The 19,570-nt window shown below is 33.5% G+C and overlaps 11 protein-coding genes and 4 pseudogenes across 15 annotated transcripts, besides 6 other annotated features; 5 read left to right on the forward strand and 10 right to left on the reverse strand.

Moving 5' to 3' along the window:
• Positions 1 to 877: part of a mobile genetic element that runs on past the window's edge.
• Positions 1 to 891: part of a mobile genetic element that runs on past the window's edge.
• Positions 1 to 17,451: part of a mobile genetic element that runs on past the window's edge.
• On the reverse strand, positions 881 to 1,279 carry TVAGG3_0830310 (organellar and viral DNA polymerase type B; the record flags this gene model as incomplete). The annotated part of the gene is made up of 1 exon (XM_001290369.1): positions 881 to 1,279. The coding sequence occupies one exon, from the start codon at positions 1,277 to 1,279 to the stop codon at positions 881 to 883; it is 399 nt and encodes a 132-aa protein (XP_001290370.1).
• Positions 1,497 to 2,577, reverse strand: TVAGG3_0830320 (annotated as a pseudogene). The gene has a single exon. A coding segment is annotated over exon 1 (1,081 nt).
• On the reverse strand, positions 2,820 to 3,693 carry TVAGG3_0830330 (organellar and viral DNA polymerase type B; the record flags this gene model as incomplete). The annotated part of the gene is made up of 1 exon (XM_051248446.1): positions 2,820 to 3,693. A coding segment is annotated over one exon (874 nt), but the record flags the coding sequence as incomplete, so codon positions are not given.
• On the reverse strand, positions 3,782 to 4,484 carry TVAGG3_0830340 (annotated as a pseudogene). Its single transcript has one exon. A coding segment is annotated over exon 1 (703 nt).
• On the forward strand, positions 4,576 to 5,048 carry TVAGG3_0830350 (annotated as a pseudogene). The gene has a single exon. A coding segment is annotated over exon 1 (473 nt).
• TVAGG3_0830360 (uncharacterized protein) lies at positions 5,277 to 5,543 on the reverse strand (the record flags this gene model as incomplete). Its single annotated transcript, XM_051248447.1, has 1 exon — positions 5,277 to 5,543. One exon carries the CDS (start codon positions 5,541 to 5,543, stop codon positions 5,277 to 5,279), a length of 267 nt encoding a protein of 88 aa, XP_051083922.1.
• TVAGG3_0830370 (organellar and viral DNA polymerase type B) lies at positions 6,192 to 6,803 on the reverse strand (the record flags this gene model as incomplete). The annotated part of the gene is made up of 1 exon (XM_051248448.1): positions 6,192 to 6,803. The coding sequence occupies one exon, from the start codon at positions 6,801 to 6,803 to the stop codon at positions 6,192 to 6,194; it is 612 nt and encodes a 203-aa protein (XP_051083923.1).
• On the reverse strand, positions 7,016 to 7,530 carry TVAGG3_0830380 (organellar and viral DNA polymerase type B; the record flags this gene model as incomplete). Its single annotated transcript, XM_051248449.1, has 1 exon — positions 7,016 to 7,530. A coding segment is annotated over one exon (515 nt), but the record flags the coding sequence as incomplete, so codon positions are not given.
• Positions 10,522 to 11,377, reverse strand: TVAGG3_0830390 (organellar and viral DNA polymerase type B; the record flags this gene model as incomplete). The annotated part of the gene is made up of 1 exon (XM_051248450.1): positions 10,522 to 11,377. A coding segment is annotated over one exon (856 nt), but the record flags the coding sequence as incomplete, so codon positions are not given.
• On the forward strand, positions 12,788 to 13,000 carry TVAGG3_0830400 (uncharacterized protein; the record flags this gene model as incomplete). Its single annotated transcript, XM_051248451.1, has 1 exon — positions 12,788 to 13,000. The coding sequence occupies one exon, from the start codon at positions 12,788 to 12,790 to the stop codon at positions 12,998 to 13,000; it is 213 nt and encodes a 70-aa protein (XP_051083926.1).
• On the reverse strand, positions 13,198 to 13,619 carry TVAGG3_0830410 (annotated as a pseudogene). The gene has a single exon. A coding segment is annotated over exon 1 (422 nt).
• TVAGG3_0830420 (protein of unknown function, DUF4106 family) lies at positions 14,254 to 15,108 on the reverse strand (the record flags this gene model as incomplete). The annotated part of the gene is made up of 1 exon (XM_051248452.1): positions 14,254 to 15,108. One exon carries the CDS (start codon positions 15,106 to 15,108, stop codon positions 14,254 to 14,256), a length of 855 nt encoding a protein of 284 aa, XP_051083927.1.
• Positions 15,158 to 15,979, forward strand: TVAGG3_0830430 (uncharacterized protein; the record flags this gene model as incomplete). Its single annotated transcript, XM_051248453.1, has 1 exon — positions 15,158 to 15,979. A coding segment is annotated over one exon (822 nt), but the record flags the coding sequence as incomplete, so codon positions are not given.
• TVAGG3_0830440 (protein of unknown function, DUF4107 family) lies at positions 16,264 to 16,791 on the forward strand (the record flags this gene model as incomplete). Its single annotated transcript, XM_001305167.1, has 1 exon — positions 16,264 to 16,791. The coding sequence occupies one exon, from the start codon at positions 16,264 to 16,266 to the stop codon at positions 16,789 to 16,791; it is 528 nt and encodes a 175-aa protein (XP_001305168.1).
• On the forward strand, positions 16,924 to 17,244 carry TVAGG3_0830450 (uncharacterized protein; the record flags this gene model as incomplete). The annotated part of the gene is made up of 1 exon (XM_001305168.1): positions 16,924 to 17,244. One exon carries the CDS (start codon positions 16,924 to 16,926, stop codon positions 17,242 to 17,244), a length of 321 nt encoding a protein of 106 aa, XP_001305169.1.
• Positions 17,452 to 17,733: 282 nt separating the features above from the next.
• Positions 17,734 to 17,869: a mobile genetic element.
• A 549-nt stretch (positions 17,870 to 18,418) lies between these two features.
• Positions 18,419 to 19,246: a mobile genetic element.
• A 3-nt stretch (positions 19,247 to 19,249) lies between these two features.
• Positions 19,250 to 19,460: a mobile genetic element.
• Positions 19,461 to 19,570: the final 110 nt, after the last annotated feature.

A 19,570-nucleotide genomic window follows, 5' to 3' on the forward strand; every position in this document is an offset into this window, starting at 1 on the left:
ACGAGTTTCAAATTTAGATCTGAACCATGTTGAAGATCTTTCAAATCAATACGACAAATACATTTGTACACACTAGCATATTGTAGCAGTTTATATTATAAATAAAGATTCGCTTTATTTTACGAGTTTCAAATTTAGATCTGAACCATGTTGAAGATCTTTCAAATCAATACGACAAATACATTTGTATACACTAGCATATTGTAGCAGTTTATATTACAAATAAAAATTCGGTATTTATTTTTATAACTTATTTTTTATTACATAGATTTTAATTCTAACCGAAAAATATTTCTAATCTATTTATATACATGTATTTTACTTAATGACATTGATGATATATGCAATTTATATGCACGTTTATCAATTATCAATATGAGCCATTGTATTGTTCATGGTAGTAATATTTGAATTTTAATAGTTGTTATCAACACCACGTAGCTTTTTGTCCTAAATTTATACTATTTGGTTCCGAAATAAGATTATAAATTTTTAAATTTAAATTCGACTTTTAAATACACTACTGATCGATTGCTTATATTGAGTTTCTGCTTTGCAAACAAGTTGAGGTTATAATTGTAAGTTTATTTGTATGAAATAAGAAATAATATATGTGACATTTGGATTTTATGCTACCATTTTTCTAAACAGGTGGTAGTGAGTCATTCACTTAAATATTGAGTAATCTTCAATAATGTGTAACGAAGATTTCTCTGAAACCATTAAAATAACGTATATAAATAATCGTATGTCAAAATGTGTGCCTATTTCAATTTTGCACACATTTTGACAGAAATTTGAATGAAATTTAGAGGTTTTTCTTCAAATTTGAATGATGCTTGTCAGAAAAAGTGTCAAAATGTGTGCAAATGTGTGCATTTTATCCATCTCCTTTATCTTCATCATAGAAACACTGAACAGAGTCAGGAAACATTTCATTAGCGGTTAAAGCAATAACATCTTGCTTCACGCCTTTCATTCTGCAGTGAAATGCAACTTCATTTAAATCATTCGTGAGTAAGTCTATGTAAGTCTTCTTTCCACAAAATATTGACCTGTATGCTAAACTTTGTTTATCTTTTGTGATTTCTGCAAAGTCGCTATGAAATTGACCAAGGTTTTTACCAATGAGAATTCTTCCATAACGTTTCTCAAACTCTTCAGCTAAACGAGGGATATCTTCATTGTAGAGATGCATACTGTCCGTATCGCTATAAAAGATGTCCATTCCTAAGTCCTCGGTAGTACATAATACTTCACACATTATTCTCTTCGACATAGACAGAATGTTAACACCAAGTGGACAGAAGTTAAAGTGTCTGCAAATACTTTTCGTTAGCTTGAAAATAGTTTTATCTGAACCATCCAAACCTTCGAACTTCACTATATGGTTGTAGTTTCTGATGGCATATCTTATAGCATCGTTGTCATTTACTATGGTTATTTTTGACTCAATAGGAGAAAGAATAGTTTTGCCATAAATACTGTTCAGAATGAGCTTTATATTTTCTTGCAAAGGATTTCCTTCTTTCTTATACTTTAACCTTAACTCAAACAACTTCTTTACTTCATCTCTTATTCTAATATCTCTGTTTCCATCGTAATAGTATCCTTGCAACACTTCACATTTGACACCTTGATATTTTATGAGGTCTTGTAATGTTATATGGTCAACATACATTAAACAGCAAGTGTTTGAACTTCTGGGAACGTTAAGTTCTGGATTTAGTTCAGGGTCACAAACTATTAAAGGAAAGTGTCTATGTATTCCAATCTCTGTTATCTTAATGAGAACAAAGAAGCCAGACATAAACTTTTCACCAATGGGTTCCTTTTGGTCGTCATCGAATAAATGTTTCATGAGATACTCTGTGCTTAACATTTCTTTCTTCATAACCTTTGGAATACCTTCTAAAGTATAAAGTCTTGCTATAGCTGATGGATATAATGAAACAGCGTCGAAATCAGCAATGAGTTTCTTTTCGCTCTTTTTTTTTTCATGTTATCTGACAGCATACATCTTCCACCGTGAATACAGCGTGAAATAAACTCTCTTGGTTTATTTGAGAGGTCATATAAATTTCCATTCGGGAAGTACACTCTGTTCTCAAATAATTTGTTAGCAATTGAACAAATGCTAACGTAATCATAAACGTTTAAATCAAACTCTTTCAATATATCATTTCTGAACTTAACAAAACCTTCTCTTAAAATTCTTACATCTTGTTTGCAATAGAATGTACTATACTTTTCTAAATCGAAGTGGTTCTCATCTATTCTGCAGTTTTCGATTAAATCTATGTTTTTCATGAATGTATCCGCATCCTGGATAAACTTACACGCTTCAGAAATGACACCAGTTCTGTTGTCATTTGCTAACAAAACACTGCTGTAGTAGTTGTATGGAAATACTTCTTTCGGTCCTGTTTGTAAGTTAAACATAGCAGGAAATAGTTTAAGCTTCTTATTTATAACACTGTAAGAGTCTTTTATAATAATTGCCCTTCCTTTATATAAGCCAGTTATTTGCATTGTTCGTGAACCTTTAATGATGGGAGTTCCTTTCACTTCTGTCATGTGTCTTAAGATGAAGTTTATATCATAACTGAGGTTATGGAAATATATTAAACTCTTGTCAGGAAGTCGCTCCAAAAATTCTGTTGCACAGTTCTGACCCCAAATGCTTTCACTCACTGAACCATCTTCATTGTCATAACAGATGTTAAAAGCTTTATGAAAGCCATCGGTACTGCACTCAAAGTCAGCAAAGAAAACGTGCTCAGGAATGAACTTACATTTAGCTTTATTTACTTCTTTTGACTCGGCTTTCTTCTTCAGTTGTACACAATACTTTGGAGCATATGTCAAATCTTTAAATGGTGCAAGGTTCTGTTTATATAAGTCAGTCGTATATGTGAAAAGTTCTCCATAAGAAATAGGTTCGAAATATTTGCACTCCCACAATGTTTTCATAACATCCCATAACGGTGTTGTTCTATCATAACGAACTACATATTTGTTCTCTCTCTTTGTATAAATCTTCATCTGTTTCTCAATGTTCATTCCACCACAAGCTTTGAGAATTTCTTTATAATTTATGATAAAATATGTTGTCATAGGTAATCTTTCATTTAGCATGTAATGGTCTTCAACAAGAAGTAAGTCAATAGTTCGAACAGTTTTACATTCTTTTGGTATATATCTCTTTATTTCATTATGTCTTGAGTCATTGAAGTAACCAATGGTAACATTAAATGCTATACCTGTTGCGTCAGAAATTTCTTGTACTTTACTTTGAGGAAAGTCTCTAACACGAATGACTTCTCTCATGTGGTCAATAGTTTCTTCATTTACTCCAGCCTGAATGCAAGCATAAACGAAGCAGTTATCTTCTGTCATAAGTGTTGCAGTTCTTTTGTTCAGTTCATTGAAGATTTGGTAGCGTTCAAGATTTATAGGTAATGTGCAAAGATACTTCCAGAACTGACCGCTTCTCCTCTTATAAAACTTCTTTTCACCATTATCTTTCCAAAAGCTTTCTATAAGTGCTGGGTTTCCTGTTTGCTTAAGAGCTTCCAAAATGGCTTTCTGGTCATTTGTCAGTGTGCTTTCAACTCTATATGGTCTCTTTTTTGGTTTGCCTTTCTTTACATCTGACATCGTTAAGCCTTCATATTCTGTTAAATCATACATCTTTATTTCAGTAAGATTCTTTATGTTTGTCAAGAAGAAGTCATAGTGCATTTCAACAATACCTGCAGCATTTGCATCTATCTCTGATATAAAGTTCTCCTTCAAGAGCTGATGTAGTAATGTTCCAATATTATTGAGGTTTAACGTAGAACATTCATACTTTCACCAAGTTTATAACATACCATCCATCTTTGTTGGGAGTTTATTTTAATCTTCTCTAAGAGTCTCATGAAAACCTTACCGAAATGTTTGTGTAAGTAGTCTCTGTTTGGTTCATCTAAAGCTTCGATGTTAAAGTCAATGAGTCTATTGCCTGTCTTAACATTCCTCTTCCTATTCTCTTCATCTTTCTTTAACCATCTCTCACCTTCTTTTGGTTTGTCGTCAATGGAACGAAGGACATCGTTAGCTTTGCGAACTTGTTCTATAGCACTTTTAAACATCTCTCTTCTCTGTTGTTTCAGTGTGTCGTCTCTTCTTCTTGTTTCACCAACGTTTGCATTTGTTATGTCAAACATTTCTCTTCTTACTTCATGAGGTACTGAACGTCTATGATATAAGTCAATAGCAACGTCATTTAAAGGAAATGCTCTTGCATGGACTTCGTCCTCGCCGCGTTGCGGCTTTATGAACTCATGAATTCTATCATAACTTATAGCACCATTATAGTCATTGAGGATGTCAGCGAGTGCTTTTTTGTTTGTTGCGTAATGCTTTGCAACATCTATGTTAGCTTCTGTAAGAAGTTGTTTTATTTCCGAGTGTTCTAACTTAGACAACTTCCGATACATCTTTAGTAGGAAATAAAAAAATATTTTTTGAAAAAATATAGATTAGATTTTTTTAAGTTATTTTTCAAAATAATTTAATATTTTTATTTTAATGAAACACATGCAAGATTGCAAGTTCTTTTCATACAATGCTCTCGCTACTGCCATCAGAAATGAGTTCAATAATGCTTCAAATGTTAATGTTATCTTTAACAAAAGTTTGTGAAAGAATCTAAGTTTGGTCAGTATGTCAGACCATTAGCTATCGTCATTGACCGCAAACGTTATACTTCACAAGAGTTAGCAGTAGTTTTGAAACAAAAGAGTTTCTTCGTGAATGTCAAAGATACTCATTATACTGTCATAAAGAACTCTAACGTTGACTTCTTCAGTATTGCTTTAAATCTTTCCGAACAGAAAGAATATAAGAAAGGTGAAACAAATGTGAAATATTATCCTTCATCTCTGAAGACAATAACGAACAAAGATGTTATACAGAAATTCTTACCAAAGGTTGAGGAAGCTTCTATTGACATTGACGAAGGAAGTGAAATGGTTGAAGAAATTGACCCCGAAGCTTTATAAGAAAATTTATTTTTGGTTAGTCTTCATATGGATATTTTACAACAATTAAATGGTAAAAACAAAATAAACTTGACAATCAGACGATTCTCTCTTCGTCAATTATGTTCGACATGGAGCGTTTATGGAAACAATTAAATGGTAAAAACAAAATAAACTTGACGAAGGGTTTTGTTTTTTATCGTGGTTTTCTCCACTATGGTCCTAACGTGGCACCCGACGAGATTTTTTTCATTCTTCCTCTTTGAAGTTGTCGAAATATTCTGTTATTTTTTCCTTCAGTAATGTTAAGTCTTCTTTGAATGTAAGTATTGTGCAACCTTTGATGTCATAGTGTGTTTGAGGAAGAGTATTTTTGACAATTTCCTTTATTTGCTCATTCGGTGTCATTGAAATCGGTAAGTTTTCACGATAGAACCAGTTTCTGTCAGATTTATATATTTTAGCGAGGTCATAAAAGCTCTTGTTGTTTCTTCTGACTAAATGTAACATAACCATATCTTTATCTTCTTCTTTCTCCAACTCTTCAGTGTAAATCATATACTTATAACTCTTTTCCTTTCCTTTTGGTACTGAACGTGGTATTCTTTTCTGTATGCTTTTGTCTTTGGATTCAATGACTTCATCTTTTGCTTGAAGTTCTTTTCCATCTCTCCACGTTCTGCTTTATATAGTTCATCTAACATCATGAAAATATAACAAGCATAACGAGGTGAAGTCCACATTGCTACAGCGTTTACTAAAAGTCTATGAACATAATAACCTTTCAAACCAGGAGCCAAATTCTTGCGATTTTCGTACGGAATCTCTTCCCTCGGTTTTCCGAGGGAAGCAATCATATGAGGAAATTCTTCTAAAAGTTCTTTTGTCTGTTGGTTTTCAAACCAATGATATGCTTGCTTTGTAGAACGAAGAGCATTCATTATACTTTGCATTTGGTACATGTCATCTTTGACTGAACGAATGAGACGTAACTGTTTGTTATACTGTATGTATTCATATTCTTCATTTATAGCTTCATGAACGATAGCAGTTGTTGTGTTCTCTGATGTTGACATTACTGTCTTTACATATGAGATAAAAATTTTGTTAGGAAAAAAATTAGTGTTATTTTCTGACTTTCACAAAAGACCAAAAATAAACGCTTTACATGTATTTTTCAGCAACTTCGTCAAATAATTTTATAGCTTTATCTATCTCATCTACTTCAAACGTTTGTTTACCTTTCATGGGAGCACCATACATTTTCTCAAACTTTTCGAGTAGTTCTGTTTCTGCAGCTCTCATATCATTAACGAACACAACCTTGACTCTATTGACTGTAGAGTCATATCTTTGAGTTATATTATATGTTCTTCCTATCTTATATCTCTTTGTATTGAAGTCCTTCGGTTTCTGAACGATGTAAAGTAAGCCTTCACTGCAACGTTCCATATTGAATGAGCCATAAGTTATGAAGTTATATCCAACAACCGGGTCAATCCATAGAAGAATTATTGGTATAAGACTTTTGTCAATGAGATATGCTATAGTTCCATAGAATCTTACTGATATCATAAGCTCGGGATTTCTTGCCAAAATTTTCTGAGTAGAAGCAATTCTAACCCAGTCCTTTGTTATCTTTCCAGATGGTGTTATAATGTCTGACAAAGAATATTTGTTGTATTTCTTACAGTATCTTACGTTTAAATCACCAATTCTAACCACTTTGGTGTCATTGTCAATCTTTCTAACTGTTTCAAACTCAATGTTTGACATTACTGTCTTTACATACAAGATAAAAATTTTGTTAGGAAAAAAATTATCATGACTTCATCGTTAATTCATCGTTAATGCTTCGTTAATGCTTCGTTAATGCTTCGTAATGACCCCAAAAATAATGTTTAGGTGAAGAGGTGAGAGTTCACCCGATTTTTCACCTGTTTTTTCACAAGCGTTTTACATGAATTGTACGATGTATATTTGAAATCCTAAACAATTTCGTAGCTTCTATTTCTTCTTTTAGTACATCGAATGTTTTAATCGTGCCGAAAGTTTCTTTATACTTCTTCTTGACGTCAGACAGAAGGAAATCTTCTGCTGTTGGATAGTTTTTATTAAGAAATGTCAACATATCCATTTTATCTTCTGCTGGCTTTTCTGCTTCTTTCTTTAAGTCTGCATAGTCGTTTCGCATTCTTTCTATCTCTTTGACTGAGTAGTTATATTTCCTCATTGCTGCTTTACATTTTGAACATTGCGGCATCGTTTTTGCGTTATACATTGAAACATTACCAGCTAAAACAACTAAAGCGTCAATTGCTCTCTTCATCTCAAACATAGCGGGTCTTATTTGTTGGTTCCATACGTTGCCTCTTCTATCTTCATCTCTTATCTGCCATACACATTTTGCAACTAATGAAACAAAGTTATCGTATGTCTTAAATTCTTCGGATTTGTAAAGGTCAGAAATATTTTTATAAACCATGTCGCAATCTTTGTCCATAACTTTATGGTTGCAATGAAAACCAAGGAATTCATAATTTACCTTTCGTATGAACTTCTTTATTTCTACTGAGTCAGTTGGTTTCACTTCTATTTCATCGAATTCATGAATAGTGAGCTTTTGTTGTTGGATTTCAGGCAATTTGGGTAAATGGTCAATAATGTCCTGCATGTCATAAAGATATTCTTCATTTTCTTCATCCTGTGCGGTACAGTCTAAATTACTTGTTAAAAGTTCCTGCTTAATTTTTTGTATTTCTGTTTCGAAAGTAAATGAAGAAGGAATGAAGTTTTTCATTTCTACTAACATTGACGTAGGATTCATGACTAACGAGTTTGGTGCTGTTGTGGACAGAGTCCTGCCGTTCGCAGCTTGAATTGTTGCTGTGTCGATTGCCGAAATCATATCTTTTATACAAAATAAAAAAATAAATAAAAATAAAACTAACTTTATTTTTTCTATCTTAAGGAAATTCATGAAAATTCACGAGGGTGAAAAAACAGGTGAAAAACGAGGTGAAATCTCACCTCTTCACCTAAACATTATTTTTGGTGTAAATAAATGGTACCATTAATGATATCATGACTGTTCTCATTCATGTCTGATTTACATCTAATGAAAAAGTTTAGAAGAATTTTCTTATTCTTTCTGGCTTATTTTTGTCTTTCCAGTACTCCCGCTCTAATGGTCCCAGATGTGTTGGCTTTGACTCTCTCAAGTTCTTAGATGGTATAACATCTTCAACGCCTCCTTCATATCTTACTTTATAAGTGTCATCGTTTATGTTGTAGCCAAGTATTTCAATAACCACTCCTCGCTTTGCTTCGCCAATGGTTTCAGCAAGTTTGCCATTACTACTTTCAACTAATTTATGACGAGGATAAAACGCAATGGAGTCGTCGGCAGCTTTTATAAGATATCCATTACCTTGCGTAGAGTCTACGATATAATAGTTTCTACTTAACCTTAAACGTTTCTTTGTCAACGGTTTGTCGTCAAGAACTACACGAACTTTTGTACCAGGAATGAGGGTAAATTGTGTTGAATTTCTGATATTTTGTGTTTGACTTCGTTTCTTTTGTATATACTTTTCTTCTTGTTGTTGTGTCATTGAATTTGGTGTATGTCCTGTTGTAGAATGTGTTGAGGAATTATATACTTCGAGAAAGTGTTTCATTGTTTCTTCGGTAAAGTCTCGCTCTTGGTTTAAATCTCTGAGCGTTCTTATGAAGCGGTTTATGATGCCGAGTATGTTATGGTTATGGTCTTCAGTAGTGTAGTGAGTTATGTTATGCTTAATGAGAAATTCTGTGATTTCATTACTGAGGTATGCACCGTCTTGGTCTGATGTTAATGAAGTGGGATGATGTTCTGCCACGAACGTCTGCAAAACTCTTAAAACTTCATGAGTTCCTTTATTCCTCATTGGATATGCATATGCTTTGCGAGTGTTTAACATTAATGAAGATGAGGAATGGTTTATGTCCTCCTTTTCTGCTTTGAATGAGAGTGTCAAATTGGTATGCGTCAGGAGCGTTGGAGTAAATTGGTAAAAAGTAGTCGTAAGGGTTTATTTTTTGTTTGATGTACAACATTTTTGTCAAAGAACCTTTTCACTTCAGCTCTGTTAGTAAATCCCCAACTCTTTGCAGCTTCATTGAACTTCTTAACTGACCTCCATGGATGTTGTTTCGAATACTTCTTTCAAGCTCATTATTGTTAAAGTTAAAGATTTTATTCAAGACGGTAAGCCTTGACCCAAAGGGTCTAGGCTCAAGTGCGTTCAATGAACGCGGTACCATGCGAATACAGTCACAAATGGTGGCATATAATCTGCACCCGAGCCTGTTGGATTTGTTGTGAAAGTGTGTGAATGATTTCCTCCTGGTTCAGTTGGTCGAAAAATCTTTTTTGCTGCATTGTTATAAGATGGAGATAAAACGTCATTGCCAGCTTCATACTCTGAGTTGTATAATGGGTGGTCTCTTAATGAGTGGCTATGGTCGCCAGAAAAGTTTGTCGTTCCTGTATGAGTATGCGCAGGTAAGTTTGCTTCTTTAATTTTCTTCGAACCTCCTGTTTGCTTTGAATAGTTAGCACAGTATAAGAATTTATCTACAATCTGCTTCCACGTACCAAAACCCAGAACTGTTGCGGGATTTGTTGAGTTCATTGACGTATAAATAGAACCAACAGGATATAATGTTTGATGAATCTGAGCCTTCATTGTTAGAAGTTCATGTTTAACGTTTATAAATTTTTTGCCATCTTCAATATTTATATTGTTTGTTATTAAACCATTAGGAAAAGTAGGAGGATAAATTTTTTGTTCATGTACAGTTGCACCGTTTCTTCCCGTTTTTGTTACTATTTCAATGCATGCTTTAATTTCTTTAATCTTGATTGTTTGAAATTCTTCATGCACGTGCTCTTTATCGGCTTTTCCATTAAGCGCAGCATTTACTTCCGACTTCTTTGCATAATTTTCATCTACATAAGTTTTGTCAGCTTTCTTATCTAACATTGCTGGTAGTTCGTATGCTTCAAAGTTTCTGGCATGACCTTCAATGTTCATACATCTGTTATCTAAATTGTTTAGTGTATCTTTTACGCTTGTACTTGGATTCTCTAAAGGTGCACTTGAACCAAGGGTATAGTTCAATATTATGTCGTCTGCTCTAACAGTAGTGAAGGATTTATGTGTATGGTTCTTGTCAGCTTTACTATTTAATGTAGCTTGAAGTTCATTTATATCGGAGATATTGTGTTTATGAGATTTCAAAACTTTGTTCGTTGCGTCAAGTTCATCTTTGTCAGCTTTACTTTTAATAGCATCTTCAAAAGTTATTTTTGCCTTAACTCTCAAAGTAAATCTTGGTTCAATTAATACACCGTTAACAGAGAAACTAGAAGCATAAATTTCATCGTTATAACCAAATGCTTCTGGTGCTTTACCTGTGTCATACTGTACAGTACAGCTTATGTCATAACCTTTAGCACGAATGAATTTATATCTTCTTTCATTAACATCTTCCGTCTTCACTTCTTCATCCTGTGTTAAATATCCATGATAATCCGTTATAATCTGTTCGTCTGAACTTATATAATGAACATGGTTTTTATCTGCTTTTTCGGCTAATTTCTCTTCTATCTCATTTATTTCAAGTTCATGCCTACCACCACCTCCTTCAGAAGTATTTTTCTTCAGCTCTTGAAGAACGTCCACTTTGCCATCTTTGGTGTCAATAATGAGACTTTGAGTTAAAACCTTTCCTGTCTTAATGGATGTTTGTAAAACTTCTTCTTCACCGTGTTCGGGGTCATGGTCGTCATCATATCTTGTGAAATCAGAGATGTTGTCATACATTAAGCATATCTGTCTCAAAAGTTCTGCTATTTGAAACTGGAACGAAAGATATACAGAACTTTCATCATCTCCTAAAGTCAAGTCTGCTTTCTTAAGTATTTCTTGAATGTATGCAATGAGAACAGAGTACCTTGGAAAATATTCGAACAATATTTCATTAGCTGTTGGTTTTGGTGGTTCTTCTGGAGTTTCTGTTGTTTCAGTTCCTTCTGTAGGTTCTGTTGGAGTTTCTGCATCTCTTGACTTCAATGCTCTTGCTCTCAAAGACCTAAATGTTAGAGCACCAGGTTTTACAAAGGACTTTATAAATGCTTTAATAGTTCCTGGTAAGTTATTGTTAGCATTAAGTAAGTTCCTTATGCTTCCATCATGTACGTCCATAGCACTATGTAAAAAATCTATACTTTTCTTGTAGTCAGCAATAGACTGACTGTGATTTTTTAAAGATTTGTCAATACCTTTAAGCCAATCTTCATGCATGTCTGATACTGAGCCAAGAATATCATTTGCTTCCTTTAGTGTATTTTGTGCTTCTCGTAAAGTATCCAATCCCGTACGTGCATTGTTTGCTATACGTCTTACAGTATCTATTTGACTCCTTGTTTTCTTGCATCCAACCAGATAAAGTTTTAATAGTATCCGAACCATTTGAAATGAAGTTCAAAGCATTTTTAACGTCATCTAAAGCTTCATCACCAAGTACTGCCCATATCTTTCCGATTTGGTATTGAAGAACTCCATATGAAGCAGCTGTTAAACCAGTATTTATAAGGTTCCATATCCATGATTTAGCAGTTTTTCCATCCTTTCCATCTTCACCATCCAAACCGTTTTCGCCTTGGGGTCCTTGTATTCCTTGTATTCCTTGTGGTCCTTGAGGTCCGGTGTCACCCTTCTCTCCTTTCAGTTCATCTTTATGTTCGTTATATATTCTAATGTCATAAGGTGTACATCATTACTGCTACCAGCAACGCCGAGAAATTTGTTTCTCATTCATGACTAAATTCTTTAGGCATTTAATGTTGTCGTCAAATCGAAAAGCTCTTTAACAATTCAATGAGAACATTTAGTACTTTCACTAATGAGGCATCTACTGTAGAATTTATATATTGCACCGTTCCATCATTTATGATGGGAACCTTGCTTGTTGTAATGAATGGGTCATAAAGTGTTAAAAAGTATCGAAATCAATGACTTTTTTAGTTTTTCCATCGTCAATGACTAAATCATTGCCTTCAATGGTTAAAGTTGAGTTTTCGTTTACTAATTCATGTGCTCTTCTTGCTTCATTTGTTTCATACGCATATGCAGCAATAGTCATATTTTAATGAGAATAAAATGTTGTTCTATTTGCAAAGTACAGACCCAAACAATACGGGACAGTAAAGCTACAAACAAACTTAGGACTTCAGAATGAAGCACTTGCTTTCAGAGTTGTTGACTTCAATACTATCGCAACTTTTGTCATAACAGATGAAACAGATTTCATAGAGATTGAAATAGATGGTGTAAGAAGTGTTATAACATTTCCTAACAGAGCTGGGTATAGAATAGATAAAAATTGCTGGAGTCATAGATACTCTCAATAAATGAAGAAACTATTGACAACATAGATGTCGAACTCTCTTCTGAGGGAACATTGAAGTTCAGTTATGCGAAGGAGTTTAAGATAACACGAATGAGTCATAGAGTTCAATTGCTTTGGGAGCATACCATATGACATTTCCTTTGAAAAGTGTTGACAAAACGATTGAGATGAAATCTGTTTCATACGTATGTTATGGTAATTGTTTGTACGTTGAGTCAAAAATAGCTAATGTCACAGGTATTTCAGGAGTTAATAGTAAAGGTTCAGTAGAATATAAATCCTTCTGTTATGCAGTCAATTCAATGTTCATTCCAAACGTTCCTGTCATAGCAACTCATTTAGGTAAATGGGTTCGCATTAGTCCTCATAATTTGAAAGACATGCAATTCAGACTTGTTGACTTTCAAGGAGAGCCTGTAGAACTGAAGGCACCAGTGCGAATGACTGTTGAAGTTGACTTTTTAGAAAATATTAAATGCGACGGCTTACAAGAGAACTCAGAGCTAAAAATATAAAGTATGAATGTTATGTATTAGGTCATGAACTCTGGTTGTTGCTGTTTGATGAAACAAATGAGTTAGTTATGTCAGTCAAGAGAACAGAAAAATATTGTGTTAGTGAAAACTGCACCAAGTCAATAAGAATTAGGTTTGCATTATGAAGATGAGTTCGATACTGTTGAAGAAGTTTTGGATAGATATTACAAATTGCTTTAATTTACTAAAACATATTTCAAACAAAGTTTATATTCTGTTGAAAGTTTTGTATATTCATTCGAATATTTATACTTAAACTCAACTCCTGTAGTTCCTGGTGTTTCAATGATGCGGATGTTACCTATTTTCATGAATAGTGGAGTTTGACCACAGCATTCGATTTCAGGGTCGAGATAGTCAATGACACATTGTTTCCCTGTTATTCGTGATATAACATTTTCAAGGTCCTCCTTTGTTAGAATTATTTGGTTCTTGCTTATAAGATTTACAAAAGCTTCTTATCGTCTTTGAGTAAAATTGTTTGGTATAACTGAAGAAGGTAATGGTCTACGTTATCTGAAGGATTTGTTTGAACATTTGTGTAAGGGTTGTCGTTGGCTTCTCTTGAAAGAATTTGGTCCAGTGGTGGATACTCTAACTTAACATCTGATGTAGCGTTAGCGTTTGAAGCTGTGTTTAAATTCACGGCGATGCTCAAGCCGATCCCGACTTAAGTCTGGTTCTTTTTCTTTCAAACACTCTGAACTATAGTTCTTTATGACAATATTGTTTGTCGTTCGTGAGTCAACATTTGATGTTGGTTCAATTGGAACATTAACGGCACCAGCTAAGATGGATTTGCTTCTCATTTCATATAGAATAAAAACCTTTTATATGTATGAAATGAACAATATACTCGACAAGGGTTTGAATGTAAAGCTAACGAATGAAAATATTGTTGAATTCACTGAGACAGGAGCTGTGTATAAAGATGTAGAACTACTGAACAAAAGAGCTAAGGGAAGAAGCAGGAACATGAACAAAGGGTGGAAGCCTATAAAAATTTATGTCAATGATGGCTCAGGAGGTTCAAACATAAAGTATGCAGAAAGTTATAGAGTTTATGCTCTCAAAGGTGAAAAGCCTTCATTTAAGAACAGCTATTCTAACGCATATCCTCAAAAGCTAACGGATGGGGAAGTGGATGATATGAATGACAGCAAAAATATTAACAGAAATGGCGACAGAGATGCATAGAATTTGTTTACCATCAGTCAATTGAAGGTTAAACTTTAAAACAATGTTGGTCGTTCCCATGGAATATTTTTGACTTTAATGGTATTAGTCATGATATGAATCTCAAGGTATGAACGAGGAGAGATGAGAGACTTATATGCTTCCCAAATTTCTTCAAAAGGTAATGTTATACCTGACTGTTTCCAAATGAGTTCAATATCATAACGTGAGAAACCTTGAAAGATAACGAAGTCAGTTATGAGACGTTTTATGTTTAAAGCTAAAAACCTCCATGTTTGCATAAGTATTGCTACAGTTAAGTGGTAATGTCTGACTTTAGTAATGATGTTAGCTAATGGTGAGTCTGGTTTTGACACTAAACCTTTTCCGGCGAAGTCGTCACAAACGAGCAGAGTGTTTGAAGGATACTTTTTGAAGGGGTATTTTGAAAGTTTTGATAGAATGTAGTTTGTAAGTCGTTTCATATCGTAAACTCCTGAGTACTGACATAAGTGGTGTTTGTCAATAATTCTTTCCATCTCCTCAGAAGTCTTTTGCATTCCTGACTGTATAAATTCAACGATGGCATAATATTTTCTCTTACGTCGAATGTAACGTTGAAGAAATTCAATGAGTTCACTGTCTGGAACTTTAACGACAGAGGCTTGAACTTTTGACATAAATGTTTTCGCTGTTGAGTCCATAGAGTCTGAAGTTGCTGATATAATGATTTGGTCATAGTAAGAGTCGTTTCCTAAACGCTCTGTTATGAGTATATGACGAATTAAATTAAATGTCTTACCTGAACCCATCTTTCCACAATAGAAATACACACCATTTGAACAGAATTCATAATCTTTGCTGAAAGGAAGAATGAGAGAAGAGTTAAGTTTGTCTGTAGTTTCATTCATGTCTTCATCTACATCATGTATTAAATGCTTCATTTTATCTCCATTAAAAATGCAAGTCAGAAATATTCAGAACATAGCACCGAGTCTAACTGACAAGAGTATAAAGATATACTATGAACATGTTATGATGAAACCAACCAAAATTCAAGAAAGTCAGTATACTTATGAATATCCAAGACACTGGGTAGAGTATGTAGGAGGTGAGAAAGCTATTGAAATCAGACAGGTTCGAAGTATTCCAGCAGGAAGAACAATATTATTGAAGAACTTTAATGTTTTGAGATATAATGATGAAACAAAGAAGCAAGATAGTTTCCCTGTTGCTGTGTATGTGAACTTAGATACAGGAGATGACATGAAAGTTTTTAATACAAAGCTTCAAACGGTAGTGAGAGAACAACTGACTGCGGAAGGGCATCCATTACCTTCAGAAGTTACCATAGCATATAATTTTGAAACAAACTCAATAGATTTTAAAGTCGTCTCTGCAAAGAAGACAGGTTTTACATTTAATGAAGCAGATGTATATTCGAATGAAAACTTCAAAGCTATTGCATGGTTAGATAATGACGATTGCTTTAAGAAAATATTTAAATACAGTGACTCAACGATGTCAATAGATGACCTTCGTGGAATGTTACCATCGACGTTTACAGTAGAAGGTTCAGCAGGATTGCTTACAAGATTGTCAATTGGTGGTATTTGGTCTCGTGAGAACATTGTTATAAAATCCAGTATAAGTGAATTTGCTGAAGAATCTATATTATGTCTTTCAAACTACATGTATTCGCCGCCGAAGCATTATAGTATAACAAACTTTGTCAGTAAGTTTAACATAAGACTTGTCGAACCTTCTTCAATGAAAGATGTTGTGCTACCTAAAGATGGAAAGGATGGACTCATTATTGAGATGATTTTAATAGCATATTAAATGAGCTTGTTCTTGAAGGTCATTCATGATGAAATAACTGTTGTAGAAGATGTTAGCAATTGTTCAGACATTTTGAAGCGTATAGATGATATAAGAAATAAGTTAGATAGACCGCAAAGCGGTGAGGGCGAAGCCCGTGAGAACGTTATGTTTCATTGACTTTCTCCAGTAACGAGAACTTTTATGAGATAATATTGAAGAGAGATGATTTTAATATGGTGTAAATGGTAGCTTGGGCAGCTTTAGGCGCAATGGGAACAAAAGCATTAGCATTTGGAGCAAAAGCACTTGGAGCTTATGACGCAGTAAATAAAATGAGTGGAGGAAGGGTTTCGAATACATTAGATGCAAATAAAGGAAAGATTGGAGGCTGGGTTGCAAAGAAGTTAAGATTAAATAAAATAGGGCTCATAAATAAAGCATCCAATTTGGTTGCGACTGAGTCAGAAAATGCTTTAGGAAAGGACGATGAGTTTGCAAAACACGCAAAAGACTTTAATGACCAGATGAAAGGTGAAACAATGCATTTAAATAGATTCGATGGAACTAAAGAAAATGTTTCTTCTCCACCAGCGGTTTATCCATACGGACCTTATGGAATGTATGGAAACCCTTATGAACGATCATTTGACCCATTGACTGGTGGAAGTAATTGGTATCATTATGGACGAAGAAGAAAGACAGTCAAGTTGGAGACAGACGTGAAGAAAGCAACTAAAAAGAAACCAAGGAAGAGAGTTATAAAACAATGAATTCAACAGGGTGAAAAAAGAGGTGAGATTTCACCACTTCACCTAAATTTATTTTTGTGCTATGTTTTCATACGTGTGAGGGTGGTGATATCATTAATTTTTAAGTTTATTTTTTATTTTATTTTTATATAAATGACGAAAACTATTGAGATAACAAACTACAACGGTCATGAGTTCAAGAATTTGTTCTTCGTTCCTCGTGAAAATACATTCTATCAGATACGAGGGAGAAAGGGTAAAGTTAGTTTGAGCGTTTACGACAACAAACATAATGGGAGATATATAAAAGCAATAGATACAAACGGTAAGCGTGTTTCATTAGCTTTGTCAAAACTTACATACATTTATTTTGACAGTGATTTTGACCTATATGAAGAAGAAAGTGAGTCAGAAGATTATGAGCTGTTATGTGAAGCACAGCAATGGGAGGAGTTGCAATACTTTTGTAAGTGAGAACGTTTATTTTTTACATTAGTGAAGTCGTTAGCGAAGTCGTTAGTGAGGTGAAGTGGTTGACGGCTTTGTAAATATTTAAGGTTAAGTTTGTGTTTGTGTTGTAAAATATACGTTAGCGGTTTTGTAAAGTGTCAAATTCACATATAATGGGTAAGGGGGCGCGCAGTGCCTCCGTACCCAAGATATGTATACTAACTAATTTTTCATCTTCCAGGTAAGCATTTCTATAATTATACAAGGTAGAGCGAGATATATTTGTAATGGTGACAATTTGATCAATAAGATTTCCGTATGATTCGTCAAAACTAGCTTTTATAAGATCCATTAAAACTGTTGTAAGACGAGTTACGGAAAGTGAGGTGAACTGAAAAGGTGACACTTATTTGGTCGGATAAATTCCCTATATATTTACTTGTCAAAAAAATCAGACTTTTTTTTGCTTTAAAAAAATTTATAAGTTAATTATTGAGAACGAAGGTGAAAGGAAATGGATATCTCTTACCTTTCATTCCCTCGAGAAAGTTCAAAAACTTGGGTGCAATCAGTTCTGATTGCACCCAAGTTTTTGAACTTTGTATAAGGAATTGTTGGCTATGATGCACTGATCATGAATCAGTACATCTAGGGTTGTACAAACTGGCACAATTTTGCGGGCCGCGTGCCAGGAGCTGGCACGCGGCCAAAATCAAAAAAGTGGCCAAAAATCGGGCCTCATGGCGTGGAAAGGATGTCGCCCTTCGGGCTCCACCCTTTCCACGCCACTCGGCCTATGACCACAATTATATAATATGCTCATTATTATTTTTTCTTCTTTTCTCTTCTTTTTTTTCTTTTTCTCTTTTCTTTCTTCTTTTTCCCTTTTCCCTTCCTTTTTTTCTAGTTTTGGAAAGGAAAAAGTAAAAAATTTAATAATTAATTTTATTACTATGAAAATATACTTTTTAGCTTATATTGTAAGCTGTGAGAGTTTTGAGTGATGGAAGATATAAATCAAATTTGAAATTCAACAAATCTTGTTATGATTAAGTTGAATATTGTACTCTAATTAAGAGTTTTCAGTTATGAACTCAGGTATTATATAATAAAAGTATAACTCAAGATAATAAAGAGGTTTTTAAAATGTAGATCTGAAAATCAAACTACCATGTTTGATATGATTAAGTTGAATAATGAGATTGGGACAAAGTTGCAATTCGGCACTTTTTGTAAAAAAAAAATGGGGTCATACTCATAATGAATAGAGACTTATAGCCAAGTCTTGATATCATGCAGGGAGAATATACATAGATAAGCAATTATATTTTATAGTAGTAGTATTCAGAAATTCTTACAATTTACAATACAATTTTCAAAAATGGATAAAGACTAATAGCCAAGTCTTGATATCATGCAGGGAGAATATACATAGATAAGCAATTATATTTTATAGTAGTAGTATTCAGAAATTCTTACAATTTACAATACAATTTTCAAAAATGGATAAAGACTAATAGCCAAGTCTTGATATCATGCAGGGAGACTCTCTACAAATACAAAAATTGATTATCATAAGGAAATACAAATTTATCAATTTTCATGTGAAAATTACATAAATTTGTTCTCCAATAAATAGCAATAATACTTTGAATGTTATATTAAGTAATATAGCTTCAGGTAAATAAGCTTACACTTCAAAAATATACTGTTTATTCATTAATTTTAAAAAAAGTCCAAATTATCTAATCTTGCTTACTCTTCCTTTAAACTTCTTTGTGCCAAATTTAATATTGCCTTCAAAGATGGAATAAGGACATTAGGTTCAATCCTTCGGCTTTCGACAATTTCCAAAATGTGTTGAAGTAATTTCAAACATTCATCGTGTTTTGAAGCTCTTTGCTCAACAATCTGATTAACCTGCCCTTGTAAGAATTCTTACTGCTCTATCTTCATTCAAAACATTAGCGACTTGAACCTTAATAATCGCATTTGGAATCACAACAGTGATGAGAGTTATGACGATATAAAAAAATATTTTATTATACTCATTCGAAATTAAAAATAATAAAATTTATATATATTAATTTCATTAAATCAAGGTTAAAAATCTCACCGGAAAAATAACCTCAGTGTGATAAATTTATCACCGAAAAAATTTACAATAAGGTTAATACCGAAAATATCGAAAAATCAACATTTAAGGTTAATTTAAGAGTATGCACTTTTGTCACCTACTCGTTGAATAATGTTATTTTATTAAATGGTTCAAATCTGTGAAATCGGCAATTACAAATTAAAGGCGTAGTTCAAAAAATTAAAGAGATTTTAAAAATTTAATATCAGAATT

The sequence above is a fragment of the Trichomonas vaginalis genome, chromosome VI, assembly GCF_026262505.1.
Source record: "Trichomonas vaginalis G3 chromosome VI, whole genome shotgun sequence".
NCBI lineage: Eukaryota > Parabasalia > Trichomonadida > Trichomonadidae > Trichomonas > Trichomonas vaginalis.